At 38.3% G+C, this 26,121-nt stretch overlaps 2 protein-coding genes and 1 long non-coding RNA gene across 3 annotated transcripts; all 3 read right to left on the bottom strand.

Moving 5' to 3' along the window:
• Window positions 1-14,273: 14,273 nt before the first annotated feature.
• LOC134429651 (collagen alpha-6(VI) chain-like) lies at window positions 14,274-19,312 on the bottom strand. The gene is made up of 4 exons (XM_063176909.1): window positions 19,258-19,312; window positions 15,686-16,357; window positions 14,768-14,861; window positions 14,274-14,578 (listed from the first exon to the last, which is right to left on the bottom strand). Exons 2-4 carry the CDS (start codon window positions 16,302-16,304, stop codon window positions 14,275-14,277), a joined length of 1,017 nt encoding a protein of 338 aa, XP_063032979.1. The 5' UTR covers window positions 16,305-16,357; window positions 19,258-19,312; the 3' UTR covers window position 14,274.
• Window positions 19,313-21,217: 1,905 nt separating this feature from the next.
• Window positions 21,218-21,679, bottom strand: LOC134421606 (collagen alpha-4(VI) chain-like). The gene has a single exon (XM_063163201.1). The coding sequence runs from the start codon at window positions 21,677-21,679 to the stop codon at window positions 21,218-21,220; it is 462 nt and encodes a 153-aa protein (XP_063019271.1).
• Window positions 21,680-22,409: 730 nt separating this feature from the next.
• On the bottom strand, window positions 22,410-26,046 carry LOC134429658 (uncharacterized). Its single transcript, XR_010030630.1, has 4 exons — window positions 25,982-26,046; window positions 25,599-25,661; window positions 23,338-23,373; window positions 22,410-22,446 (listed from the first exon to the last, which is right to left on the bottom strand). It is a non-coding gene; the product is annotated as an uncharacterized LOC134429658 (long non-coding RNA).
• Window positions 26,047-26,121: the final 75 nt, after the last annotated feature.

The raw sequence follows: 26,121 nt of genomic DNA, 5'->3' as shown, positions 1-26,121 counted from the left end.
CTGAAAGCACTGTTGGAAAACACACTGAATTTATTTTCCATAGTTCTATGGATTTTAAATCTTTCAGTGACTTAAATGCATTACTGCCTTCCACTTCTATGTGTGCTTGCTAAACCCCTTTTAGTTTTATTGGAGAATTGAGTAAAAGAACAAGCAGGACCTGGGCCTGCTCCACACCAAACATTTTCATTGAGAGGTTTCTCAGATTTTACAAATGTAAGCATACTTCTTGTTGTAGAAACTCACACTGTTTGGCACAGCCACCTCCTAAGGAAATAGGATAGACAGACTGGAAAAATTAATGAAAACTTACCTCATGGTAACTGGAACCGCTGGATACCAAGACACCTAACATTTCTCATAAATTATGCTACAGTAACTTCAGTAAAATAAAGTAATCGAAACAACCAAAAAAATACTTTTGCATCCTCAGACCTAACATCATTTTTCAAGCACCTGCCTCTTAAGATCATACATTCACAGGAGTGCTGAACACAGAACCAATGTGGTATTAATAAATCAGGGAAGAAAGGGATTACTCAGCTTTACAATATCAAAACACAATTGAATGTTCATAGCTGTCTTTGTGGATGTAGGTAACGAGTTCACATGGCTGTAGAGAAGAACAAAAAGTCATACATGAGCAGGAGTACCTAGTGAGGTGGTGTATTTTGTGTGTTTGTGTGTTTGTGTGTTTTGTGTGTTTGTTTGTAACACAGACTTTGCTTGAGATATCTACAGAAAATCAGGCTTGTCCATGCAGTCATTTACTCCCCTAAAAAAATAAAAGAAAAAATTTCAAGTTATGTTCTCTTCATCTCAGTTAATTGCTCAGATATTTTGCTAATCATGGGGGAAAAACAATCAAAGCCAACAATTATTTGCATTACACATTTTTATGTGTTTTATTTCATGTTTACTATGATTTGGGGATATTGAAATTCCACAATAGAACTGAAGGTTTTACTACCTGTTTTCTGTTATTTTAATTATATATTTTTATATATAAGTATATACACACACATATACTCATATATGTGCATATACATATAGATATATAATGTTTTTTCCAATTAGGCTGAGAAAACATCTCAGCCTAAATGGAAGAAACCTTTGTTTGCAAGGACTGACCTCTAGTACTTAGAAGAATTTTTGAACATGACTGTTGCAATTCATTTCACCTTTAATCCTATTTTGAAGTTGTAAGAAATTCACAGTATATCATCTCTACAAATAAGTACAAGGAAAATACCACCTTAGCAAAAGCTGCAGACTTCTTAGCCATGGTAACAATTAGTGAGTGGAAAATGAACCCAATCTGTCATTTATACTGTGTTGAACTTGCAAAGCTGAAAGTCAAAGAGGAAATAAATATTTCTAAAGTGAGCCTCTTTCATTTGAGACTAAAGATACATACTGTTGAATTCCCACAATGGCACTTGTAAAGAGTTTGTTAGAAACACATAATTGCAAAATTTATGGTGCTACTGACAAGCAAAAATTACAGTAATCATTCTCTTTTGTATTAGTTAAAAGGAGAGACTCAAAGTATGAGTCAGGTACACTTTTGAAACGTGCACAAATCATGCATTTAGATGGTGACCTCTGAAAGTTACATTTATAAGTATACAATTAGCCACCTGCATTCAGAAGTACCTGATTTGTGCTTGCATACAGATGGATTCCCTGTCTCTTTTATTTAATAAAATATTGTAACAAAGTAATATAGTCATGCAATTTACAATATATGGGCAATACATCATTGGAAGTTATCAGGACACTGCACAAATAACTACTCCAGACCACCACAACAGGAAGAAAATATTCTGTTTCACTCCTTATTTTCCCTTAAAAATGAAAAAGAACAAACATAGTTTCCAGTAATGGCAAAATATTTGGTGTCTAGGTCTTACCCCGCATCCTGGAGATCCCCTGTCACTTCAACTGCCTTCCAGACCAGGAGGTCCTGGAATAGTTCTATGAATAGTATCACTTTACATATGTGCTATTCAAATAAGATATAGGGGCAATATAAATTTTTTCTTTTGTATTGTAGATTACCAGATTTATTTCCTTCTTCCCTTATTTGCTACATGCTGAATTAATAGCAAATGAGAAATAAGAAAGAAGAATATGAGGTCTGACACCATTTTCACTCATAAGAGATGAACAACCTGGATGGACAACATCAAAGCACCAATTTTCTTCTATTAGTTCAGCTCATTTTTGTTAACTGAGTTATTCATCCAATATATTCAAAGTCCATTTAAAAATACAGTCCTTAAAATAAAATTAGCACATACTTCAGCAGGGAGCAGCCAGCCCTTGTCAGTCCCTGTCATAGCAGAGAACATCTGAAGTTACTATTCAGCCGTGCAAAAGCTTGTGAAGAAAAGGGAGAAAGAAACACATAAGAAGCCACAAAAAACCAGGACAAAAAAGTTGAGGGGAAATAAAAGTGATCATCTCACTGCTCTTAAACCAGCTTATTTCTTCTACAGCAGTTTTTTACCTAAAAGACAAGAAAGGAAGATGAATTGGAACACATATAGGATATTCAGAGATGGTCATTGCTTCTGTTTAGTGTGACTTACACAGGGACAGAGTATTAACAGCTTTTGCAAATGAGAGACATAACATTTAAAAATCAATACAAGTGTGAAATCAGCAAATGTAAAAGAGGAATCTATTAAAAAAACCCATTAAAGAGTATCAATGATGATGTACTTGTCATTCTTGTCATTCTTGCCTCTATATATTTTTAGTCCATGTTCTCCTGCAAGTCCCTTGTCCCCAGTTTTACCCTAGTTAGTTGGAAAAAATGCAATTAAAATCTGACAAGAAGTTCTTCTGATAAAAAAACCAAGCTTCTCAAGAAATGATGACAGCATTTTCCCTCTGAAACACAAGGATATGGAATAAAAAAATTAGTCATAGATTTGTGTAAAAAACTCAAACCAATTTTGCACAGTAAAATAATTGACTAGTCAATAAATTTTACTGGAGAAAAGGAAAATGAGACGCAGCTGTTAGTTTACTGCAGCATCATAAGATAACAAAAGACTTGCAACATCTTGTTTCACAGAACTGAAAGTACTCCTCCTTTTAATCTGCCACGACTATCCTGTTGACTGCTGTGTTTCCTCCAAGTAATACTGTCTGTGGCAGAAGTAGGCTGCTTCAAAAGTGTGATTTATCTACTTGTTTACTGAAGCACACACTGATTTCCCATGAGAACAGTGAAGAGCTGTCAGTTCAATTTATTTAACAAAACTTCTAATTGCTCCCTAATTGCTGTGTAAGCACAAATCTTGGAGAAGATATTAACAGGCAATTTCTGTGAACAGAACATTGAAAATGTCCAGTGATATCAACAAGAACAAGCATCTGGAAGATTTTCTGTATCTATGGGGGAATGCATATCAGTCAGAAAACTGTGGAAACATGAAATACTTCCTATTCTTCTTTATCCCATATACAAATGACAACTTACCAGAAAGTTTTGGGTCAGAGGTCTGCCCACAGTGTCACCAAACCATGGTGTTCAGCAGAGAGAACCAGCTTTTTCTGTGGTGATAGCTCTCTGCTCTCTGCAGAGAGTACAGATGTTAAGAGGCCTTATTGTTTGAAGCCTAAAGTGTAGCACCAATTTCACAGATCAGTCCTATTTATGCAATTTTCATTGCTTTGAGAATGAAAATGAGGAGTCTCATACTTCACATTCAACCTGAAAAAAAAAATCAGTCTTTTGTTTGGCTACTCTGTTTTTAAATTAAATACTAAACCACAATTATACAGAATATTTGAGAATACCATGAAGGCTGCAGGAAGTGTGAGCATGAACAACAAAAAGGTAAATAGACACCTACAAAAATTCCAACTGCTCTTGAAAGCATGTCCTTACAAAAGTCCCTGCGCCACTGCACTTGGAACAAGAGACACAAACAGAAAGGAGACCAAGGAGCAAAGGTATTTCATTTCACTAATGAAATAACTAGAATTCCTTGGAACTAAAATTATGATAATTATTAGATTAATAGCATCAATTCATACTTGATAGTTTCTTCATGACCAAATCTGTGACCTTTCATCTTGTTTTCTGTCTTAGCTTACTGGAAGAAAAATTATTTTTATGAAAAACATTCAGACTTCAATCCTCAGCTGGTTACACATCCAGTACCTTATAATTAAACAACATAGCATGCTTTCAGTATATTCATTACTGGAAGACACTTAGTTCCTGGTTTTTCTGTCCTTTTTGACCCTAAAAATCAACATGTATAAAAAAGTTCAGTTAACACACACAAATCATTAATGTGAGGGTTTTTTCCACTTGTGAATATTAAAAATGTTTACCTGAGGTCCTTTGTATCCCTATTTTCATTGCAAGCCACTGTAACCAGGCTGTTCACAATTGATCTGTTTCTAAATGACAACAAATCTTTTTCTTGTTAAGGCTTTTTTGTGTGACCTGACAGACAGTAATATGTTGGGATCCATTGCATCAAAAAGGTTTAACTTTTTCTTTACATCTTCCTCCTATGTGTAACATACTTCCTTGTATTTACAGATATCAATGAAGATTCCAGAAGGTCCATCTATTCCATCTGATTTCAGCATTGAACACTGCAGACACAGAAAGAACTAGCAATCCAAACAGCAAAAACAATTCAAAGTCAGTAATCCTGAAATTATACAGTGGTAGTACTCTTGAAATAAAATCTTGTGTATGGACATTAAAAAATCATTTCATACTGTAGTCACCAGAAATAACTTGCTAAGCACTAGGCCTGGTGGTGGAAGCTGACACAAATAAATGAAAAAAGAAATTTTATATATCTAACAATAATTACATGCAAGCTATAAATACCTAAAACTTGCAGTTTTATCTGTGCAATATTTGGAACATATATAGCTATGTGTATCCTTCAGAACTTCTGTAAGGACAGAAAGGGTAGGAAAGTTTTATCTGGAAGTGAGTTACCAAGCAGTTTGTTTAGAGCATTGCACATGTGTTACAAACCACCTCCTGATAAAGACTACTACAACAATCTTATCTGGTTTTTTTCCCCTGTCCTACACTGGCCTCTTCTTCTGAATGTATACCCCATTTTCAAAACTACCCATTGGCTATTCATCAGTAGTTTGTTCTTTTTCAGAAGAGCAAAAAGTATTTTATGTCCTATAATATCTCTTCTGATAGAAATTCTAACAAAAAGAAGTGCAAATAACTTTTAGGTACAAAGTTGTGCCTTGTGCTTGAGAGTTTATTAAAGACATTTCTCACAGGGACAGTTTCATGAAATAGCCATACTATTGTCCTTAAATCCAAACCCTGACCAATAAAAGATGACTAAGTGTTACTGATATCCAAAGCCACCCTTTCTTTCCAGGAACCCCAAGAGACCTCTTGGAGGCAAAATATGATATATTATTTCGTTTTTACCACTCAGCAACTTTGAAGTCAAGGCAAAAATAAGGAAATAATGTATTTCTTCTCCTCTAATTCCATCACCCCCATCTTCGCCATTGTTCCCTAAATAATAAACATGTGCATGAATTTTTTACACAAACAACCACCAAACAGAAAAAAATAAAAGAATACAAAACACCTAAACACAGGAATTAATGCTTGCATTTAGATTTCCCATGTGTTTCCTAGGCGAAACCACAAAGAGAGCACTGCAGCAGGTATCTGCACACAAAAAAAAGTAACATTGATGAAATACTGGCATCTCTGCAAAACTCTCAAAATCTTCAATTATTGCAAGAAAGAACCCTAAAGAATACTGCATTCACAGATTCAGGTTGTCTAGAGTAATACTGTACACTTCCCCAACAAATCCTTGCATCCATTAAAAGAAAAATGATGGCAAAAGTTAGAAAAATATGTAATAAAAATATTGAAGAATTATTCTAAATTGCAATTACACAGGATTTTCAGAATTTTTGTTAAATCTTTAGACCTCTTTTACCTGGATATCCCCTGTTACCTTGTCTTCCCTTTGGTCCTGGTGGTTCTCTCTGAGCATCCTCTCTGAGGGGGGTGAAAAGAATGGCCACAGTCAGAAAGCTGAAGAAGCTGCTCTAACCATGCATGTGTACCAGGAAGAGCCAGCTCTATTGAAGTCCAGATGCACTCTGATTTTTTTTCTCTAATTTGAAGGAAAGTGGAAAACACAACTAGCCACCTATTAATCAAACAGTAACTATTTTTAAAAATGTGTTTTGAAGTTATTAACAAATGCCCTTAATAAATGGGCATGTTTGTGATTTCAGGAAGGCTGGGTACCTTATATTGGTATACCACTATTTTTCAAAAAAGGTTTTCATCTTCTTTTTAAAGTAATATGTGATGAAAATCTTTTTACAGAGTATTGAGTGGTCACTTCAGTTCCACAAATTTTAGTGGGAGCAAGTCTGTCCTCTAATATTTGATTTATGTGAACTTATTTTAGTTGAGAAGAATCCATTCCTGTGAGTTTACTGATGACAGAACACTTGCTGCAAGAAACATTTATTTTGCAGGATTATTAGTATACTATTTACTAAAGATATATGCATAAAAACACATATATGTGCATTCAAGTCATTAGGAAAAAATTGTCAGTGCAAACTACTGCAATGGAATATTTCTGAACATAGAGCTGGTAACTCTTTTAAAACCTCAGCAAGGCTACAGCCAAGAACCTAACTTCCTCATGAGCTCAGGCTCTGCTGATCCAAGGACTCTGGATGAGTCTCCACCACTCCATTATAGATACTGGGGGCAATCTAGGCACAGCTGAGAATAGAGAGGCAGAACAAGAACAGGAATAAGATAATTGCAACATGGTCTTCAACTACGAGAACATCTTTTTTGCAAGAGCTGGCAGTTCTGACTTTCAACTTCAATTTTAGTAGTTATAGAGTTGGCTCTTGATGGCCCTTCAGACATGCCCTTTCTTGGGGCTGTGGCTGCTAGCACTGCCTGGCCTTGGGAATTCTGTGGCAGCTCAGAGATTTCTTGCCAAAGAAAGCAAAAAGATAAGAGAATCTCAGAACTTAAAGCTGTGGATTAAACTAGATGAGAAAACTAATTAAAGAAGAGGAATTATATGGTATTCCCCCCTAAGATCCCGCCACAGAACATTGTCCTTCATGTCTCTATTACAGTAAACCCTTGACCTCCCTTGCTGTAGATTGCAGTTAATTGGCTTTTCCTGTGTTGTCAGCTTTTCTACAGGTTAGCAAAAAATGTCTGGAAAGGTGTAATACAGAGCCTTCTTCAAAGAAGCGTTTTAATTGAAGAAGACATCAAGCAGTGTCTGGTTTTCACAATCAAATACCATATTTCTCAGATGAAACTTGTATGATCTTCCATTAGACACACTGAAGAGCTAAGGCTTTTCTTTTTCCTTATTTATTTTATTTTCTTTTCTTTTTTTTTTTTTTTTTTTTTTTTTTTCAGAAAGCAAGAATGAGATTTGGAAGTAAAAAGATTTTCCCTAAGATCTTAAAAACTGCTGACAGACATTCCTGGAACATGAAACATGCACTCATCCAGAAAGAAATCAATCTTGGCAGAAAAGGGTCATACAAAACGCTTCACTACACTACTTGACTGAGGAAATAGTGGATGTACATGCAAAGGTGTCTGTTGTCCAGAAGGAGCATTCAGGTTTGATGTGAGTTGGACTATGCCAGCTGTCTCTGAAGTCACTGGGATCTCTTTGTTTGCTTCCTATGAGAGACACAGTGATGTACACCTGCAAACAGGCTGTCCTGCGCAATTGTTGGAGAGCAGCACTGCCATGAGGCGGCCAAAAAACTTGCCCCAGAGGTTCAGAGACTGTTTGGACACTTTCTTCTCCCTTCTTTCATCTCCTGAGCAAGGTCAGGTCCCAAGAACAGAAGATATACCATGCAGGAAAGAGCACATAGAGCACTCTCTGAAGGTAAAACAGTCAGGGAACATTGACCTTGACAAAGTAAAGGTGATACCAGTGAGCAGAAGGTGTCACCTAGATGATCTCGTACCTGCAGAGAAACCTCCTTTGACCAAGGACCCCAGAGCAATATTACTCTGTCAAACCAGTTTCTCAGCTCCTCAAAACTCTTGGATTTGTCATTGATGGACAGCCTGATACAACATTAAACACAGCTTCAGGCACTTGGACACTTCCTTCACCTGACAGGCCTGACAGAGATCTGGACTATGACTATCCAGGCATGAAATTATCAGCCTTTACAAAACTCTATCAAAGACTGCTACCAGATTTCCACAGTAACTCAAGATTTGCTCAGAGATTTGTCCTAGCTGAGGGGAAGAGGTGAGACAGGTAAGAATGGCTGATGATGACTGTAACATAATCCATCTACAGAACTGCAGCTTTATGTAGGGCTTTCAAAAGGGCACAGAGAATCTATTTGGTCTAGAAGTAGACCAAAAAATCTGAACATCAAGAAAGTTGGTCCCTTGGAGAGAAGAGTCCATTTGGAGCAGATTTGCTGGCAGTACTGGTGACTCTGTCGGGGTCCCATGCTGGAGCAGCCTCCTCCCCAAAGGACTGCACTGTGTGGGAGGAATCCCACACTGGACAGGGAAAGAGTATGAGGAGTGGCTTGCTGGTCACCTGGTATCCAGACATGGTAAACCCACCACCTGTAGGTGTGGAGAATTTTCTGGTGTTTGTTGGCTGGGGTAAAGCTGATTTTCTTCACAACAGCTGGTATGGAGGTCTGCTTTGTGTTTGTGATGAAAACAGTGTTGATAATTCAGGGATGTTCTGGTTATTACAGAGCAGTGCTTGCACAGAATCAAGGCCTCTCTCCGCTGTGCCATCACAAAAGAGAGGCACAAGTTGGGAGGAGATACAGCTGAACAGCTGACCTCCACTGATCCAAGGGATGTTCTATACCACATGGCAACATGCTCAGCATCTAAAGCTGGGGAAGATCAAAATGGGAGGTGTTCAGAGTGATGCCATTTTTCTTCCCAAGTAACCATTGCACATGTGGTAGCTCTGCTTCCTAAGGATGGCTGAACTGTCTGCCCATGGGAAGTGGTGAATGAATCCCTTGTTTCGCTTTCCTTGCATGAATGGCTTTTGCTTTAACTATTAAATTTCCTTTGTCCCAACCCTTGAGTTGGGACATTCCCTTGTACATTCCCAAGTCTCATCCTTGGCTGCATGGGGCCCAGTTGCTGGCTGGGATTAAACCACGGCAATCCTTCTAGCTGCTGGGAGTAGTGTACAATGGGTTTGTCTTTGCCTGAGGTAGGAATAAGCCAGACAGTTTTCCTCAGCACATTTTTATTTGCACTAAAGGAATTCTATCCCCTTCTACAGTACATAAATTTTTGACTGGTCAAGGCTAGTCTGGTTGCCTAGTGTTCACTAACCAGGTGGCCTTCACTAAATGCCAAATTCCAGTATTTGAAGATCTTACCACTCACTGCTCTCAGTGTCGTCTTTAACAGTCCATTACACTGTTTGATTTTTCCAGAAGCATGATCAGGAATGTGATACACCCACTTAAATGCCATGTTTTTTGGCCCAAGTGTCTATGTCTTCATTTCCTATGTTTAGGAAATGAATTCCAATAATTCATTTCTTTCTGGAGTTCTCTGTCCCATAAGAGTTGCTTTTCAAGGCCCAGGATGGGCAGTGGCATGGAGCACAGGGTATCCAGCCATCTGGTGGAGCACAGGTATTGGAGCACAGGGTATGTTTCCAGCCATCTGGTGGTTGCTGCCACCATTTTAAGCACGTGGCTCTTGCCATCGCAGGTTTGCAGGAGTGTGATACAGTCAAAACGCCACGCATCCTCATGCTTACATTTCAGTCACTGTCCTCTGTACCAAAGAGGTTTCAACAGCCTGGCTTGCTTAATTGCAGTGCATTTTTCACATCCATGGATAATGCCTGTGTCTAAGTCCTCTCCTCAGTCATGAGCCCACCTATATGCTGCATTTCTTCCTTGGTGTCCTGAGGTGTCATGGACTCACTGAGATAGTAATAACTCATGCTTACATTGCCAATCCAAATCCACCTGAGCCACTTCAGTCTTGGCAGCTGCTGGTTATTCTTATGTACTTCAGTGGCCTGACTCTTGTGTAACATGAGCTTCTACATGATACCCCTGCACAATCAGATTCTCCACAGAGGTAGCAATATTTTACCACAATGCGGCAGCCCTGGTGGGCTTAGCCCCATGCTGCCAGTTATCCTGCTTCCATTGCTGCAGGCAGGCCAACAGGGCACTTGCTAGCACCCAGAAATCATTATAAAGTGTTGACTACTTTTCCTATTCAACAGCATCTAAAGACAGCTGGATGGCTTTGACTTCTGCAAATTGACTCGATTCACCTTCTCCTTTAGTAGTTTCTGTGGCTTGTAGAAGGGGACTCCAAACAGTGGCTTTCCATATCTGATGCTTTCCCACCTAATGGCAAGATCCAGCTGTAAACAAGGCACATTGCTTCTCACATTCTGCTGATTGATTATATAGTGGGGCATTATCACCATGTGCTACCTCCTCCTCAGGTGACATTCCAAAATCTTTGTCTTCTGGCCAGCTCATGATCACTTCTAAGATTTCTGAATGACTGGGGTTTCCTATTTGAACTCATTATGTGATCAGTGTGACCCAGTTACTCTATGTAGCATTAGCTGCATGATGTGCAGAGGAACATCCAATCCAACATGGGTAATCAGGATGCCAGGAGAAGCACCTAAAAATATGGATCTCCTGTGCAGGTCCCTTCACTCTATTTTGTTTTATGGCAAAACTGGCTTTCAAAAGGATTTGGACTACTTTCTTCCCTTTCTCAAAAACTTTTTTTGCTGTATTGCCCTACACAATGGTATCATTGATGTACTGCAGGTGTTCTGGAGCTTCACCCTGTTCCAGTGAGTCTGGATCAGTCCATGGCAGTAGGGTTTGTTCTCACCTCTGGGGCAGTTGATTTCAGGGGTACAATGATCCCTCCAAGTGGAAGCCAAATGTGCCTTGCACTCTGCCACCAAAGAGGCTGAGAAAAGGCATTGGCAGTGGCACCTGTCGCACAGCACTTGGCTGCCTTTGCAGTTCATGTGGAAGTTCAGCATGTTTGGTCCAGTGGCACTGAGCAGTGGCACCAGAATGACTTCATTCATAAGATTCCCTGCTGATTTCTTCTACAAGTGGACAAGACCTTCCTTCCATGGAGTCAGCATTATAACCAGCCCTTCCATTTTGCACGCTGTTGTGTATGTGATTCCTCTGAACCAGCAAAGCCTATATTTTCAAAGGGAAATTATAAATTTATTTAAGGAAAGCTGGCACACATTGTTTATATCCAGTGGCATCTATCTTCATATATTGAATATATGTCATTATTTCCCTTTTTTTTCAGTAAGAAAAAATTTCTGCATAATTTTTACAGCTTTTCTTCCAGTTTAATCTTTTTTCTTTTTTTTTTCAAGGGAGCATTTAGAAAGATGCTGCTAGATCAATTCTTGTATCTTGTAAGTGAATCCACAGAAGAACAAAATGCCAGGTAAGTACAGCCACCTCTGCAGAATGGCTTGTGGTGACAAAGTTAAATGCACCATGACTTCTACAGCCATAAAATGGGCAACAACAGGATTTAGGTAAGTCATCAGAGTATGATCATCAGAGTATGAAAGCTCAGCTAAGTCCTACCCTTCTGCAGGACACTGCATTTACTATTCTCAATCAGATGTCCTCAGGATTTTTTCTTTCACTCAAGAGCAGCCATGAAAATCAAATGTTCTAAAATAAAAGCACTTGTCTAACATCTGGTAACAAGGACAGGGGACCAATGCTTATTTACCAATAGGAAGCCACACCAGGAGAGTACACTTACACCCGCTTTAAGAACTAACAGCAGAAGTACATCATTTGAGAATGATTGATTTTATTCACATGTTGGATTGTTCATTAAAAAAAAAGTAAAAAAGAAAAAGAAACCAAGAATGCTGCTATGGTAATAGATCTTTTAAATCCTTTAAGAGAATTAAGTTCTACGAATTCTGTCATTTGAGATCTAAATGCTTTCTGGTATTTTCTACAAGCAGGATAAATGTAAGCAAACACATCAAAACATTTTGATGTCAGTGTCTTGCATCTGATATTATTTCATGTAAATCTCTGAGGCACTGCTTTGTTTTATGCAGTATATTCAGAAAGTGCACATTTTGGTATTTGTGGAAGAAAGTCAGGTTTCAATACTTTTATGCCTTCTAAATAGTGCACTGTTGGCTAACTAGAGTTTCTCAATACTCAACATGTTAGATCAATGGAGAAACAGCCTAAGTTTTATTTTCACAATTTCATCATCAGATAATAATTTTATAATCAAGTATTTCTTTCAGCTGAAACATGGGAGCTGAGTGGGTATGTAAAGCTTCCTCTTTGAATGCCTTTTCCACATCAACCTGATAGTGTTTAACTGAAGAATTAATTTAAGCGTCTCTGCACTAGGTGGATTCTATACACAAGAATCCACATTCTTCTTGTGTTTCAAATCTATTTTTATTGCCTCCACAGCCCCCATACCAGAACTGACCACACATTTTCTGCTCTTTGTCATAGTACCACTTCAAAATGTAATTCTGACATTCTCCACTATCTTGAACAAGGTCACATGCATCTGGAAAAGGGAAATAAGAGACAGATTTAATGAAAGAAAAATCTGCCCTTCTCAGCATTGTAAATTCAGGGGAAAATAACGTTCAGTGCAAACTGTCAGACAAAAGGAATAGCCAGTGTTCAAGGTCTTACACTGATTCACTAAGTATTCATCTATAACTCCACAGTGCCTGTGTGAAAACCCTCTTTTTATGATTGTTTTGCCCAGAAAGAATGTCCAAAACTAGATTTTTCATTGCCATAAGAGAAGGACTGCTAAAAGGTGTTTAGTTTTCTAACAAAAAGGTTTTTAATGATTGTAAAATAACTATACCTGGTGCATAGAAAATAGGGGAATAAACTTTTTAATAATTCCCCTCTTCCTTATTCCGAATTCTTATACTGGTATCCATCAATAAAATTTCATAAATTAGTATACATAGGTTGTTAAACTATCCATGGTAGTCTCTTAGCCAAATCCAAAAGTATTACAGATTTAAATTGCATAAATTAGCAAAGTAGGTGAGAGAAGCATACTTAGTAGCAATCTGGTATTCAGGGAGAACAGCTCTAATGATGTTTCATCAATGTAAATTCAGAGTTACTCAAAAGAAGACAGAAAGGCAGCTCTAGACTTTGGTGTCAGTACAATATTAAAGAGGAAGAACTGAGAAATAAAGAAATATAATGACACAACTTAAAGATTTAAAATTACATAACATTCTCCTAAGCAACTGAAAAGCAAAAATCTCAAGCAAGAGATGAGCACAAAGCACATGTCTCAAAAGGCAAGTTCTGGAACTGGGCTACATGGTTTTAGAAGTAAACTTTTGGGTCACTAATTACAATACAGGATTGGGGAAGGCAGTTCATACAGCTCTCATAAGTGGCTTAGGAAGTTTCTTACTTAAGTGCAGTGACCGTGACTACTTCATCAAAGGAAATATTTTATTAGTAAAGTATAAACAGTAACATATCTTCCTGTTACTGATCCTCTCTCATCCTGAATGAGGCTACAATTCCAGAACTATTCTTGAGTGGAGAGGGATGAAAAATGAAGGGATAACATCCATATAAATGAACAACCACACCCAAATCTATGCAGACACCTTTTCATTTATTTTCACATAAATTATCTCTAATTGTAGTTTAAACAATAAATTCACTCAATAGTGTTACAAGAACATTGGTGCCAAATAATCTCACCATCAGCTTCTCATGCCTATATCTAATGGCAAATCTGTAATGAAAAATGTATCATTACAAAGTACAGTTAAAAACATGAAGAATATATATTTTGATACCTCTGCTGATGGATCCTGTTCTTCCTACAGGAACAGACTGTAGCAGAAATATAATTAGTTCATGTTGAGCTAAATTAGCAGCAGGAGTTACTAATTACAGAGAAACTTGGGGATTTTAAAATTATCGGCTATTTTAGTAAGGGGGATTAGAACTTTATATGATATTGTTGCAAAACTTATAAATCAAAACTGAAGTTATAATGACACCTGTAGTTCAGTCTTTAACTACTATATAGGTTTGGACTAAATACTAACATGTGATGACTAAAACCTTTGGAAAAATGTAGCTGGAAATTCTTCATCTTGTAAAAATATTCAATTGAGTCCTTCACAGTTTAGTCTTTTTACTGAATTAAAAAAGATTTTCATATTCTAGAATCATACCATAATCATTACAGCCACTTCTAGTTTCTGCTGTGGTCTCTAAGTTTTTCTTGTTCTTCTCCTGAGCTTTTCCACACTCTTGAGGCTTTTCCCTTTTAGTATTTTCCTCTGTGAAATACACATTCTCCTCATAATCATCTCTCATTTCTGGTACTGTGTATACAGGTTCTTTGGTGTTCTCTTTCATACTCTTCATGACTCTACTTTCATTTTTTTTCATGTCTTCTAAAACTTGACTGGAACCACTTTCAGCCATTCCAGGAAAAGGTATCCTTCCAAGGAGAGAGGGGGGAAAAATTTTAGCACCAATATGACCTTTCATTCCTTCTGAAAAACATGAAAAAAGCTTTTGACCCCAATCCCATTTCTGTTAAAACTACTTTGAATGTAACAGCTAACCCAAAGGGATAAATCTTACATTCAGAGGTATGCACTCAAGAAGTTAAATAGGAATTTCCAACCTTTCAGTCACGGATGCTTCCTGTTGTATGTCTCCCCGATCTAAATTTTCACACTCTTCTTGAAGTTCAGGTGAAGGATAACTGTTCATTTCTTCTGTGAGAAAGCACAGGTGGCAGGAGTGAGTTTTAAAGTCCTCGAAAGTAGGATTAATAAAAACCACTACATGGCTGTTTTTGTGAACTGGAGTTTGCATCTTTCAATAAGTAACACACTATATTCAGAGTGACTGACACTGTGCCCAGAAAAATGAAAAATATTATAGAGATCAGATAGATGAGAATGATTCCTGAACCAACCTTTTATATTTTGTCTTACTCTTTAATACACTATTTATCCTTCTATAGAAACTTTGACATCTCTAATCATATGCTTATGATGAGAATTTTAAATAAATGGCAATTTCCTTTTGGCTATTCTCTTGTTTCCATGTAAAGTATCTAAGACTAAGCATCTTCATGAATGTGTCTTGAAAAGTAAGTCCTGTCTCTGCTCTGTAGAGAGGTTAAGGTCAAATGTACAAAATATTTATCTTGTACCTGCCCCAAAGCCTAAATAGGTATAAACAGCTCAGTAGATCTGGACTTGTCAATGGTCTGAGGAGAAATGTGGGCCTAAATCAGGAGCATGACAGTGTTCTCTTACCTGAAGAATGGTCTGTCTTTAGTGAAAGTGGAGTACACAAAGCCACACATTAAATAAAAACTTAAGGAAATAGACTACTTTAGAATGGAATGCTACTCTGTCATAACTGGCACTTTTATTAATGTCCAGCATCTGAGGTAAACTAATAATGAATGATTAGCAGCAAAGTTATGACCAGGAAGTGAATGATAGCACATATACACTGACTACCTTTTTCTACACAACATTTGTCTTTTTTTCCACAAGTGAAGCAAATGCTGATGCGTGATACTTACGTTGTAGAAGATTTAGGAATGCCCGGCTAAACCTCTGAGCATAGGCCATCTCTGGGGTGGCAAACCTACCCAGTGTCAGTGAATGCTGATCTGTGGGGGAGCTGGACAGCTCCATCAGCTGACTGTCACTCACATCACTGCCAAGTGCAAGAGTGAATAAGGTGAACCCTTGGCACTTGGCTCCAAGTGAAATCTCTCTCAGCCTTTCTCTGTCCCATGTGCTTGTTTTGCTTCCGACTATTGTAAATATGACCCTGTGCTTTCTTTGTCTGGGGGCTTTAAAGAATACATTTTCAACTGTCCACTGTAGAGCAGAAGCAATGGCTGATGGCCCTTCCAGCTGGTGAACAGACTCTTGGATGTGTTTCTTCATCAAATCTTTATTGCTGTATGTGACTAGGTCAAACTCCAAGGCCACAGGTGTCTGGTTTCTGTCAGGCAGGAAGCCCCTGGGAGCCTGCTGCACCAGTGCCACTCTGATGCCTCCATATGATTCATTTGGCTGTGAGGAAATGACAAACTGATCCACCATGTTGCTCACAAAGTCTTTGGCTCTCTGAAAGTCTTCACTGCTAATGCTGCGAGAGCTGTCCATGATGTAAGTTATATCCATATCCATCTGAACCAGGGGAGAAAAAGGCACCTCACAGTTGGTTCTTGGATTGCATTTATCTAAAGAGGAAGACCCAATAGGCAGTGAACTATTTAACAATACAACAAAAGCAATGATTTATAAAAATTTCACACAGTCCTATAGATCTGTATTAGGTTTGTATGGCCAGGTTTTGGTAGTGGGGGGCATTACAGGGGTGGCTTCTGTAAAAAGCTGATGGAAGCTTCCTCCATGTCCAGCAGAGCCAATGCGAGCTAGCTCCAAGAGAGACGTGCTGGTCAAGCCAATTAGAAATGGTGGACATGCTTCTGTGATAACATTTAAGAAGAAGACAAAAAATGCTATTGTGCAGATTTAGGTGTGGGCAGACAAAAGCAAAGTGAAAATATATGAGAGAAACAACTATGCAGACACTAAGGTTAGTGGAGAAGGAGGGGAGGAGGTGCTCCAAGTACTGGAGCAGAGATTCCTCTGCAGCCCCTGGTGAAGACCATGGTGAGCTGTGCCCCTGCAGCCCATGGAGATCCATGGGGATGCAGAGATGCAATTGCAGCCTGTGGATGAACCCCACACTAGAGCAGGTGGATGCCTGAGAGGAGGCTGTGAACCTGTGGGAGGCCCATGCTGGAGTAGGCTTCTGGCAGGGACCCGCAGACCCATGGAGAGAGGAGCCCAGGCTGGAGCAGGTTTTCTGGCAAGACTTGTGACCCTGTGCCTGAAGGACTGCACCCCATGGAAGAGTGACCCCTGCTGCAGCAGTTTGGAGAGGACTGTTGCCCATGGGATGAACTCACATTGCACCAGTTTGCAGAGAACTGTTACTCCTGGGATGGACTCCTGTTGAAGAAGTTCATGAAGAACTATCTCCCATAGGAGGCACCCCTTGCTCTCCCTGAGCACTGGCAGAAACAATGTGTGATGAACTGACCATAAGCCCCATTCTCCATCTCCCTGTGCTGCTGGTAGGGAGACAGTAGAGCTGAGAAGGCGGGAGTGGGGAGGAAGGTGGTTTTAAGGTCTAATTTTACTTTTTGTTAGCCTGCTCTTATTTTGTTAGTAATAAATTCAATTAATATTTGTAATTCAAGTTTGTTACAGCTAATAAAGAAGTAATATAACTTCAATGGGTTCAATGTATCTTACCATCCAATCGCTGGTGGGGCACCTACACATCGAGACCCTTTCCCTCAATCCCCAGGGAAGTAACCACAGAACCTGCATCCAGGCCCTGGGGAGAGGTCTCCCAGAGTTTCAGTGTGTGTGTGTAGAAGGCTTCTGCCTCTGTGATAACTCTGTGTCTTTTACAGTTTGTTAAACAGTGTCTTCCAGTCAAGAATATTTCCTGCATCTCTTCCCACATCTGTTCTCCAGACAAAGTTGATGATTCTTAGCTGAGGCCTGAGCCCTTTTGGAACCAGAGATAACACCTTGCTGGGCCAATCAGCCTCTAGGTTATCTCTTTATGGACCAACTCTCTATGGTAGAGAGGAGGGGGTGTAGAAATCCTGCTGCAGCTCCCAAATTGATTAGAGGTTTTTTCATTTGTTTTGTTTGTTTGTTTGTTTGTTTTTGTTGGTTTGTTGGGGTTTTTTTTTTGTTTGTTTTGATTTTTTTAGATCAAAGTTTAGGAAAAATAAAAAAAGCTTTTGTAGTGGGTTGACCCTGTCTGGATGCCAGACAATCCCTCCACAGCTGGGCAGGGGATAAGGAGATAAGGACAGAGAGAAGACTCATCAAATGCTGCCATGAATCGGTACCTTTAACTTCACGCTGCATACATCTACTAGTAGTTTCTCTTTTTGTCCTCATTCCTGTGTCGTATTAGTTTGGTTTAAGTCTTATAACTCTTAGTTTTCTGTCTATTACTTAAATAATTAATTTTATAATAGACCAAATCAGCCATTATTAAAGAACTTGTGAATGAGAGTGGATTTTGGGGCTCTGGCCGCCTCAATAAGGCTACTGCCTGCTGCCAGAGGTCTGGACAAAAGGCAAGGACTTTTCTAAACCCCTACTTCCATTTGTTACATGAGCTTGAAATATTTTTTGTTCTAGTAAGGAACAACAGATGAAGAAGGTTTTGAGGTACCAGGGGAAATTATTCATGCATGAGAGCACAAAAACATTCATAAGGAAAAATTTCATAGATAACATGTCCCTGGAGAAATTTTCTTCTGTTGAAATCTGAACATTTTAAAGGACACAGAATCAAACTCTTTTTTTTCATCTCAGATCATTGTTCAGCATTTTGACATATTATCATTTGGTAGCTTCTCCCCCTCTCACAGCATAGAATTTACAGCAAATGAGCCTGCCTTCCAAAAATCATATTGCTATTTTAAGTGCATTTCTGTTAAAAAGGAAATGCTAAACACAAAAATTCATTTCACATGGCTGAGACAGAAATTAATTAAACAGCTTTTGTGATTTTGAGATTCTATTTCTTAACATCCACTGAAGAGGAAGTTAAAATTTTAACTCCTCATCAGTAGTATTCTGTAACCACAAAATGATCTGTCACAAAGGGTAAGATCAGTTGCAGAAGGGTTCAACTGGCTGGAATGTTGAGACAGAAAAAGGAATAAAGTTCCTCTTAAAAGGAGTGAAGTTTCTCTTGGAAATTATAAGAAACAGGCACAGCACTGTGTTGTAGCCATCCTAGAATGGGAACACTCAGACATCCCTGGACTGCAGAGCTGAGCTGAGTTGCTCCATGCAACCAAGCACACTGTTCTTAATACATCTCTGCAAACTCCTTGTAGGACCATTTATGGCAGTCAGATTCTGACCAGTGCACACTTCATTAATATTTTTCTTTCATATTTAAGCACAGGTGTGTTTAAGGTGTACCAGAAAAATTCCCACCACCATATTGCAAAAAAACCAAAAAAAGCTATAGAATTTGTTATTGAAATGGTAAATAGACAATACAACAGATGCAATTTGCAAAATGTCTTACCAAAGCACAGTGTACAATATGTGATGCCCTCCAAATTTTCATCTTGTTGTCTTTCCCAAACAAATAACTGAAATCTTGTGTCATCAATCTGTGTTTTAAAGCAGACACAAAAGCAACATTAAGAAGAAAGATAAAATATATGAAGACTCTCTTTTTTCTTTTTTTTTTCTCCTGGGGAGGATTATCACTTTTTTCTTTTTTCTTTTAATAGTGTGCTATTTTTCTACAGAGAAAAGGGCAGAATATCTCAGCTTTTTCTGGGACAAAGAGTGAAGATGATTTCTTGGAGGGAAAATTCTAGCATTGGAAAGTACTAATATGAGAGCGACCTATGTGTTTCTTGGGATCACCTGAAGAATGACAATCTTTCACAGTGGAAGATTTGACCACAGAAATGCTTGAGGAGCCCTGAAGATGCTCCAACATTCTACAGTTTCACTGACCACCATCCAACCCCATCCAGATGTGATCCAATGGAAAAGCATTTCCTTGTGGACTAAAATAAAAATGGCTCTAAAATATCACAATATCACAGGAAATGAACATATATGAATAAGTTATAATGGTAAGCAAAGAAATAATTACTTCTTTGCATTAAACTTTGGCTTTGTGTGTTATACACCACACAATTAATTTCTGATTAATTAACATCTGTAAAGAATGTTACAGATAGAACCCTTCAAGGGAATTAGAATTAGCAATGGCTGCATGTGGTCTCTAAACTGAAGCTCCTGAAGCAAAGTAAAGCCAGTAAGTATCTGTGGCTACAGACTTGTAGGATCATAGAGATTAGACCACCTCTCAACTGCAAGGGCAGAAGTCCATCTGAAAGGAAAAGGGGAGTTGTATTTACTTGGGGGTGGTGGTGAGGTTGGTTGCCTTGCCAGCACTGTAAACTTAAAGGACTGCTAGGAAGTGAATTTTTTGCCTTTCCCCTGCTAAGCAGCTCTTTTAAACTCTTCTGCTCTGAAGACAGATTTATGTAAAGTCACCAGATGTCATCACATGCATTCAGATTTGTAATCTGCTTATACTAAGTAAAGAAAATACTGATTCTTGCTCTTGTTTATCCTGTGGAACAACCCAGGCAATAAACCATAAGTTTCCTTCTCATGTGGCAGCAGAAATTTTTCATTCTGCTAAATTATCATTTAGTCAGAAAAATACATTAATCAACTAATAAATACGAGGCTGCATGAGAATAAATATAGCATAAATAATAAAGGACTGACTTAGATGTTGCTAGATCAGAATTTACACTCTAACTTTTGCACTTTTTATCATGTAAAAGTAAACATATTTCCTTTTAGAAGGACAATTTTGAGGAAACAGCAGCTGGAATGAATTTTACTTTGAAAAAGTTAAAACTGAGCACAGATGATATTAAAACAAATTCAAAATATAGAGAACATGCAATCTATATTATGAAACTTTAAATAAATATAGAATTGCTTTCCTTTTGTACTTTTTAAAATGGACTGTTAATTTTTTTTACTATCTTTTAGATGAATCATATTTAAAAACAAAATTTCATAATTTTCTCCGGTACAAATGGCAATAAAGATATCAAGAGGGGCTTTGCTAATTTAATTTTCTTTTGAAAAAACAGAAGGCATGCTTGAAGCCTTCTACTAATTTTTCTAGAAACTAGGGACAGAGTTTGTTAGTTAAATTTTTATTACTTGATACAACTTCAGAAATATAAAGGCATAGGCAAATAAATAAAATTAACAGAATATTATGGAAATTTTCTGATTTTCTCTAAAAGTACAAGACATTAAAAATTCATGTTCAGAAAAAGGTCAGATGGTGATCACTATGGTCGAGTGAATCACTGCTGCTTTGTTAAAATTATAACCTTTAATGTACCCCTTTCTAGTAAGGGATTGGACTTAGGCTGGAGAACAAGATTCACTCAAACCCTAGCAGATACTCAGCAAGTGGGTGAGTGACTCAGTTTTCAACAGGCTCTACTTACAGAGAAGGCACGTCTGACATTTGGCACCTCACTGAAGGCAATAACCACTGGAGTGATATCCAAGGCACTCAACTCAAGCACAGCTGTGCTGATGGCAACATCATCCTGTGATGGACCATTGGCAAAAAACAGGGCAACTTTTCTTGTGAGGATGCCCTGACGAACACGTTTGAAGACATTTCTTGCAACAAATCTCATGGCTGCCCCAATATTTCGTTTTCCACTGGATCTCTCTAGTGGGATGCTCTGGATGGCTTGTAGCAGCAAGTTGTTCTTTTGGAATTCAGAGAATCGGATGAGGTAGTGCATGTTGGTATTGAAAGAAACAACAGAGACACGAGCGCCTGTTGGGCAATTGCTTTCACTGATCTTAATGGTCTTCAGCAATAACATAACAATGTTCCTCATTCTTTCAAATGCAGCTGGTGTAACATCATCAGACATATCCAAGGCAAAAACCACTTCAGTTGGATAAGCTGGGCATGTGTCTGTATATCAGAGCAGAAAAGTCACATGAGAACCTTTCCACAACTCAAACATTGTTAGTTTCTTCTTCAACTCTATAAAATAATGGATATTCAGAGACCAGACAGGCTTACCTGATGAGCATGCTGGAAGGAAGAGAGGGAGAGCAATTAAATTATTTAGGACTAATATGCATTAAAATAGTGACTTATTCACTAGCTTTCAATGAAGAGCCTGGCCAAAGTTCAGACAACTGACAGTCTGTCAGTGCAAGACCACATTCCTCTTTTACAATCAAATAGTCAAAATAGTCCGGTTTTACTGGATAAGAATTTAAAAAATTATCCTGGGTTCTGCTGAGCACACATATCTGAGAATGAACACACCTAATGTGGGGGACAGCTGATACACAAATACTGTCTTTTCTCAGAGAGCACCCCAAAGGGTTTTGGCACAATGCCCAAGATTTGTTTAATCTTTAATGAGGAAGAGATATTTTTTAGAATTTTTGTAATAAATTGATAGGAAAAATAAGCAAAAGGCATAAGTCTGCTTCATACACCTGCTGAACCCCCTTACAATTAACAACTATCAGTCAAACTGAACCCAGATAAAAACTACCAGTTTATAGGGTTTCCAATGAAGGCTGTTCCATTCAGGAAGAGTGACTAGGTGAAATCAGAGGTAAAAGAAGATGTTCCCCACTTACGGCAGTTTTTTCGGGAAAAATTCACAAGTTCACAAGGCTGCAGGTTCAAAATTTAAAAAAAGGAATTAATGGCAAATCCCAGACCACCCCAGACTGGGAATCTTACTGTTGTTTTGAGCTGAAGGTTGTATCCTAGCTCCTAAAATAACTTTCATTACAAATAATCCAGAATCACAGAGTCCAGACCCTTTTTAACAGATAGTACAGGGACTCTCTCCCCTTGCTGCAGAAACTAGGCACATTTTTTTAGACATGCTCTGTTGACATTTAATGATGTTCTGAAGCATTAAAACAATCATTAAATTCTTTATGAATGAGTGCCATCCATTCTTTATTTTGTAGTAAACTGATCTAAGATCTCATCCGTCAATGGCACTTCCATAAACAATGGGCATTCCAATAGCGACTCGCATAGGAAGTGAGAAGCCCATGAAGGAGGAGAGATGTCCTCTGAACACAGAACACACCTGCAGTAGTACTGCCTGCAGGTAGTCATCCATGCAAGGATTAATGAAGCCTTTAATCAGAAGTGTTCCTTTTACATGGGATTAGAGTTCTGAAGAAATCCTGCACTGTAATTCCCAGTGAAAATAACTGTAGCTGAAGAAATGCCTCCCCTTACAAGAAGAGAAATAGTAACCCTAATATGAGCTATTGTGTAAACTGATATGAGTGAAGAAACAGATAAATGAATATTAATTGTCCAATAGTTTGTAAAAGTTTGGGCATGGTGTTAATCCACATGCATAAATGTTTCTCATTCCTTGGTTGCTTGCAGAATGGAGGAACCCACTGCGCACTCTGACAAGCACATAGAAAAGATACTATTTTATAACAGCTAACTGTGCTCATTGCTGTCAGTGATTATCAATAGAAACTAAACCAGATAATTCCATGCAGTATAGTTAGCTGTAAGGTGATTACTTACTTCCATTAAAATGGTGCCCACTGGTCCCTTGGCACCCTGAAAAAAATTAAACATAAGCCAAAAAAATCAGACCCTGCTGATGTATTCCCATGTATTACTCTGTAGCCCAAAGAAAATGCAGGCAAACAGTGTTTCCCAGCAATCATTTATGAATTTGAGAGGAGACAGCAGTTCCCTGCACAGATTTCCGTTGACCTGCCCAGAACTGCAGGCTACTTGTCAGATTTATTTCTCAGTCCATTTTCCTTAATGGTTTTTAAATGTTCAATACTTGTTGCTCTTGGGGAGCAGTATAATTCAGAATTGGGTTCCCTTATAAACAGCAGTTTCTGTGCTATGGTTCTGTTATTTGCACTTCACATATTTTCCAACATCTGGTGTGTGACAAGCTTTCTCTCTCCTCTTGCACATTACAATCCCCACAGTTCTACCTTGAAAAATCCTGCAGACCATACACATATCATGACACCTTTGCCTACTCTGCAACTTTCTCCTTGGGAGCTGTGGAAAAACAACAGCACTCCAAGCATATTTTTTTTTCGAAATAAAAGTATTGTTTAATCTTCATAACAGGAATGAAATATAGGTAGAATAACTAATTTTCAAGGGAGCTTGAGTACTCATCATGTGTGCATTTCAGATGCATAAGAAGACTACTGAAAAATTTGCCTTACTCCCATGGAGCTGCACTGAGATACAGCAGGAAAATTTGAACTCCCCATCCAACTTCTTTTCCTCACCCTCTCTCTACCATAACACTACAGTTTACCAAAATGGTATACTTCCTTACATCTCCAAATTACAGCCCTGTCCCCATATTTGTTCTTTCCCCTTTTAGTTAACCTTTCATTCCTCCGTCTGCCTGAGCTGCCTTCCTCACCTCCTCTGCTGTCTTGCTGCTAGCATCATCACTGCCATTCCATGCTTTTTTCTTCTTATGTTTCCCAGCAGGTTCATGTTCTTTGGTACTGTTCAGCAAGAGTTAACTGTGAATTGTCTGGGTCCTAAAGAATGCTACTGATAGAAAGTCAGTGGTGGTGACTGAACTGTGCAGACTTGACACATATGGATAATCAAACCACCAAGGATGGGTGAAACAAGCCTGTTTCGGCTGGCTCTGTCTACTACCTGTACCTCTACCTGCTTTCCTACCTCTTCCACCTCTTACAGGGTTCCCACTTTCTCATTTCACTGATGCACTGCTATAGCAATAACCCCACCAAGCCCACACAGCCCAAGCTCTATTCTCACCTGAAGAGGAGATCTTGAACTTGAAATACCTCTGAAGATTTCTTGGATCGTGGACTGGCAAAGCCCACAGCTGTGGCTCATCAACTCACAAGATCTATCTGTAAATTTTGTGAGTGGCCAAGCAGCAGAGAGGGTAATGAGCTCCAGCTAGCACTCTTAACCATTCTTGTGCCCAGCATCATAGAATAAATTGGGACAGGTACATTCATTAACCAATACAGTGTAATGAGAAGGGAAAAAAATGTTTACTAAGATATGTACATCCTGTGATCCATGGTATTCAGGTAAAGACAGTATTACCAACAATGTTCCACATATAAATGGAAAGAGTAAGCTTAAGAAAGTTTAACAAGAAAATCATTAACAGTAGGGATTGTTCCTGGTCACTAGGGAGCTAATTTTCAGAATTGCCGCAGGATAAAGATAGACACATACAGGGATTTTCCTAACTACTTAAAGGGTTAGTCCTAAATCCTATTGAAATCCTTAATCCTTTCACCTGCTTAGACAGAGAATAAAACATTTTGTTGCTTAAAATGCAGAACATAGACACTGGAAAGTACATCAAGACATCTGGTTGTATTATGGATAAACAGGTTATAGTCAAATTAAGATTTAAACAAGTGCCTGCAACTGCAAGTTTCATTTTACCTGGCTTTTCTTTAAAAAAAAAAAAAAAAAAGAGCATTGGCATTCAGCTGACCTATTCAGTTCTACATTTCAGTATTCTCTGTTCTTTCAATTAGATATGCACACAGCCTGAAAAAAACACCAAATACTGTGGAAGAAATTCTGGCCAGCAGTGTATTGCTGCAATTTCATTTCCAGCAGCAGGTGCTCCTGTGCACACACATCCACAGGCAAGGCATAACTCTGTGCAACTGCCACGCTGATTAAACATAGTTTACCATGTGAAACACTATTAGATATTCCACTAATCTAATAGTAATTTTAAGAGCAATTTAAGGGTGATTTTTTTAAAAATAAAAAATTTATTTTAAAAAAATTACCATAGGTCCTGATGGCCCTTGGTCACCTGGATCTCCCAGGGAACCTGGTGTGCCAGAATTACCCTAAAAATAGAAATAAATTATATTATTCTTTATAATTGCATGCACAGGTACCAAACTTCATCAAGGGAAGAAAAAACCTCTGTAATGATACTTTGAATTCAATCCTGCATTTTCATAAAGATAGTCTACCACTCCTAACAATTATTAGCAACTAACACTTCTGAAGATTTTGACCAGCATTTTCTCAAGACTTCCTGCTTAAATCATGGCAATAAAAGATTAGAGTGGTAACAAATTTAAAACTTTTGATAAAAAACACTTTTTGTGTAAGGGTTTTACTTTAAGAACTCTCACAGAGTTAGCAGATTTATCATTCTTACTCTTCTACCCCTAATTCCTTTGGGTCCTTCAGCTCCTGGAATGCCCCGATCTCCTTCTTTTCCCTGAAAATAGATTAAATCCAGAATTTATTGGAAAGGAGAAGACAAACAGAAACACAGGCAACCTTTTATAAAGAAGA

This window comes from Melospiza melodia, chromosome 1 (genome assembly GCF_035770615.1).
Source record: "Melospiza melodia melodia isolate bMelMel2 chromosome 1, bMelMel2.pri, whole genome shotgun sequence".
NCBI lineage: Eukaryota > Metazoa > Chordata > Aves > Passeriformes > Passerellidae > Melospiza > Melospiza melodia.
The sequence above is the reverse complement of the archived record's forward strand: the minus strand, read 5'-3'. Positions and strand labels throughout refer to the sequence as shown.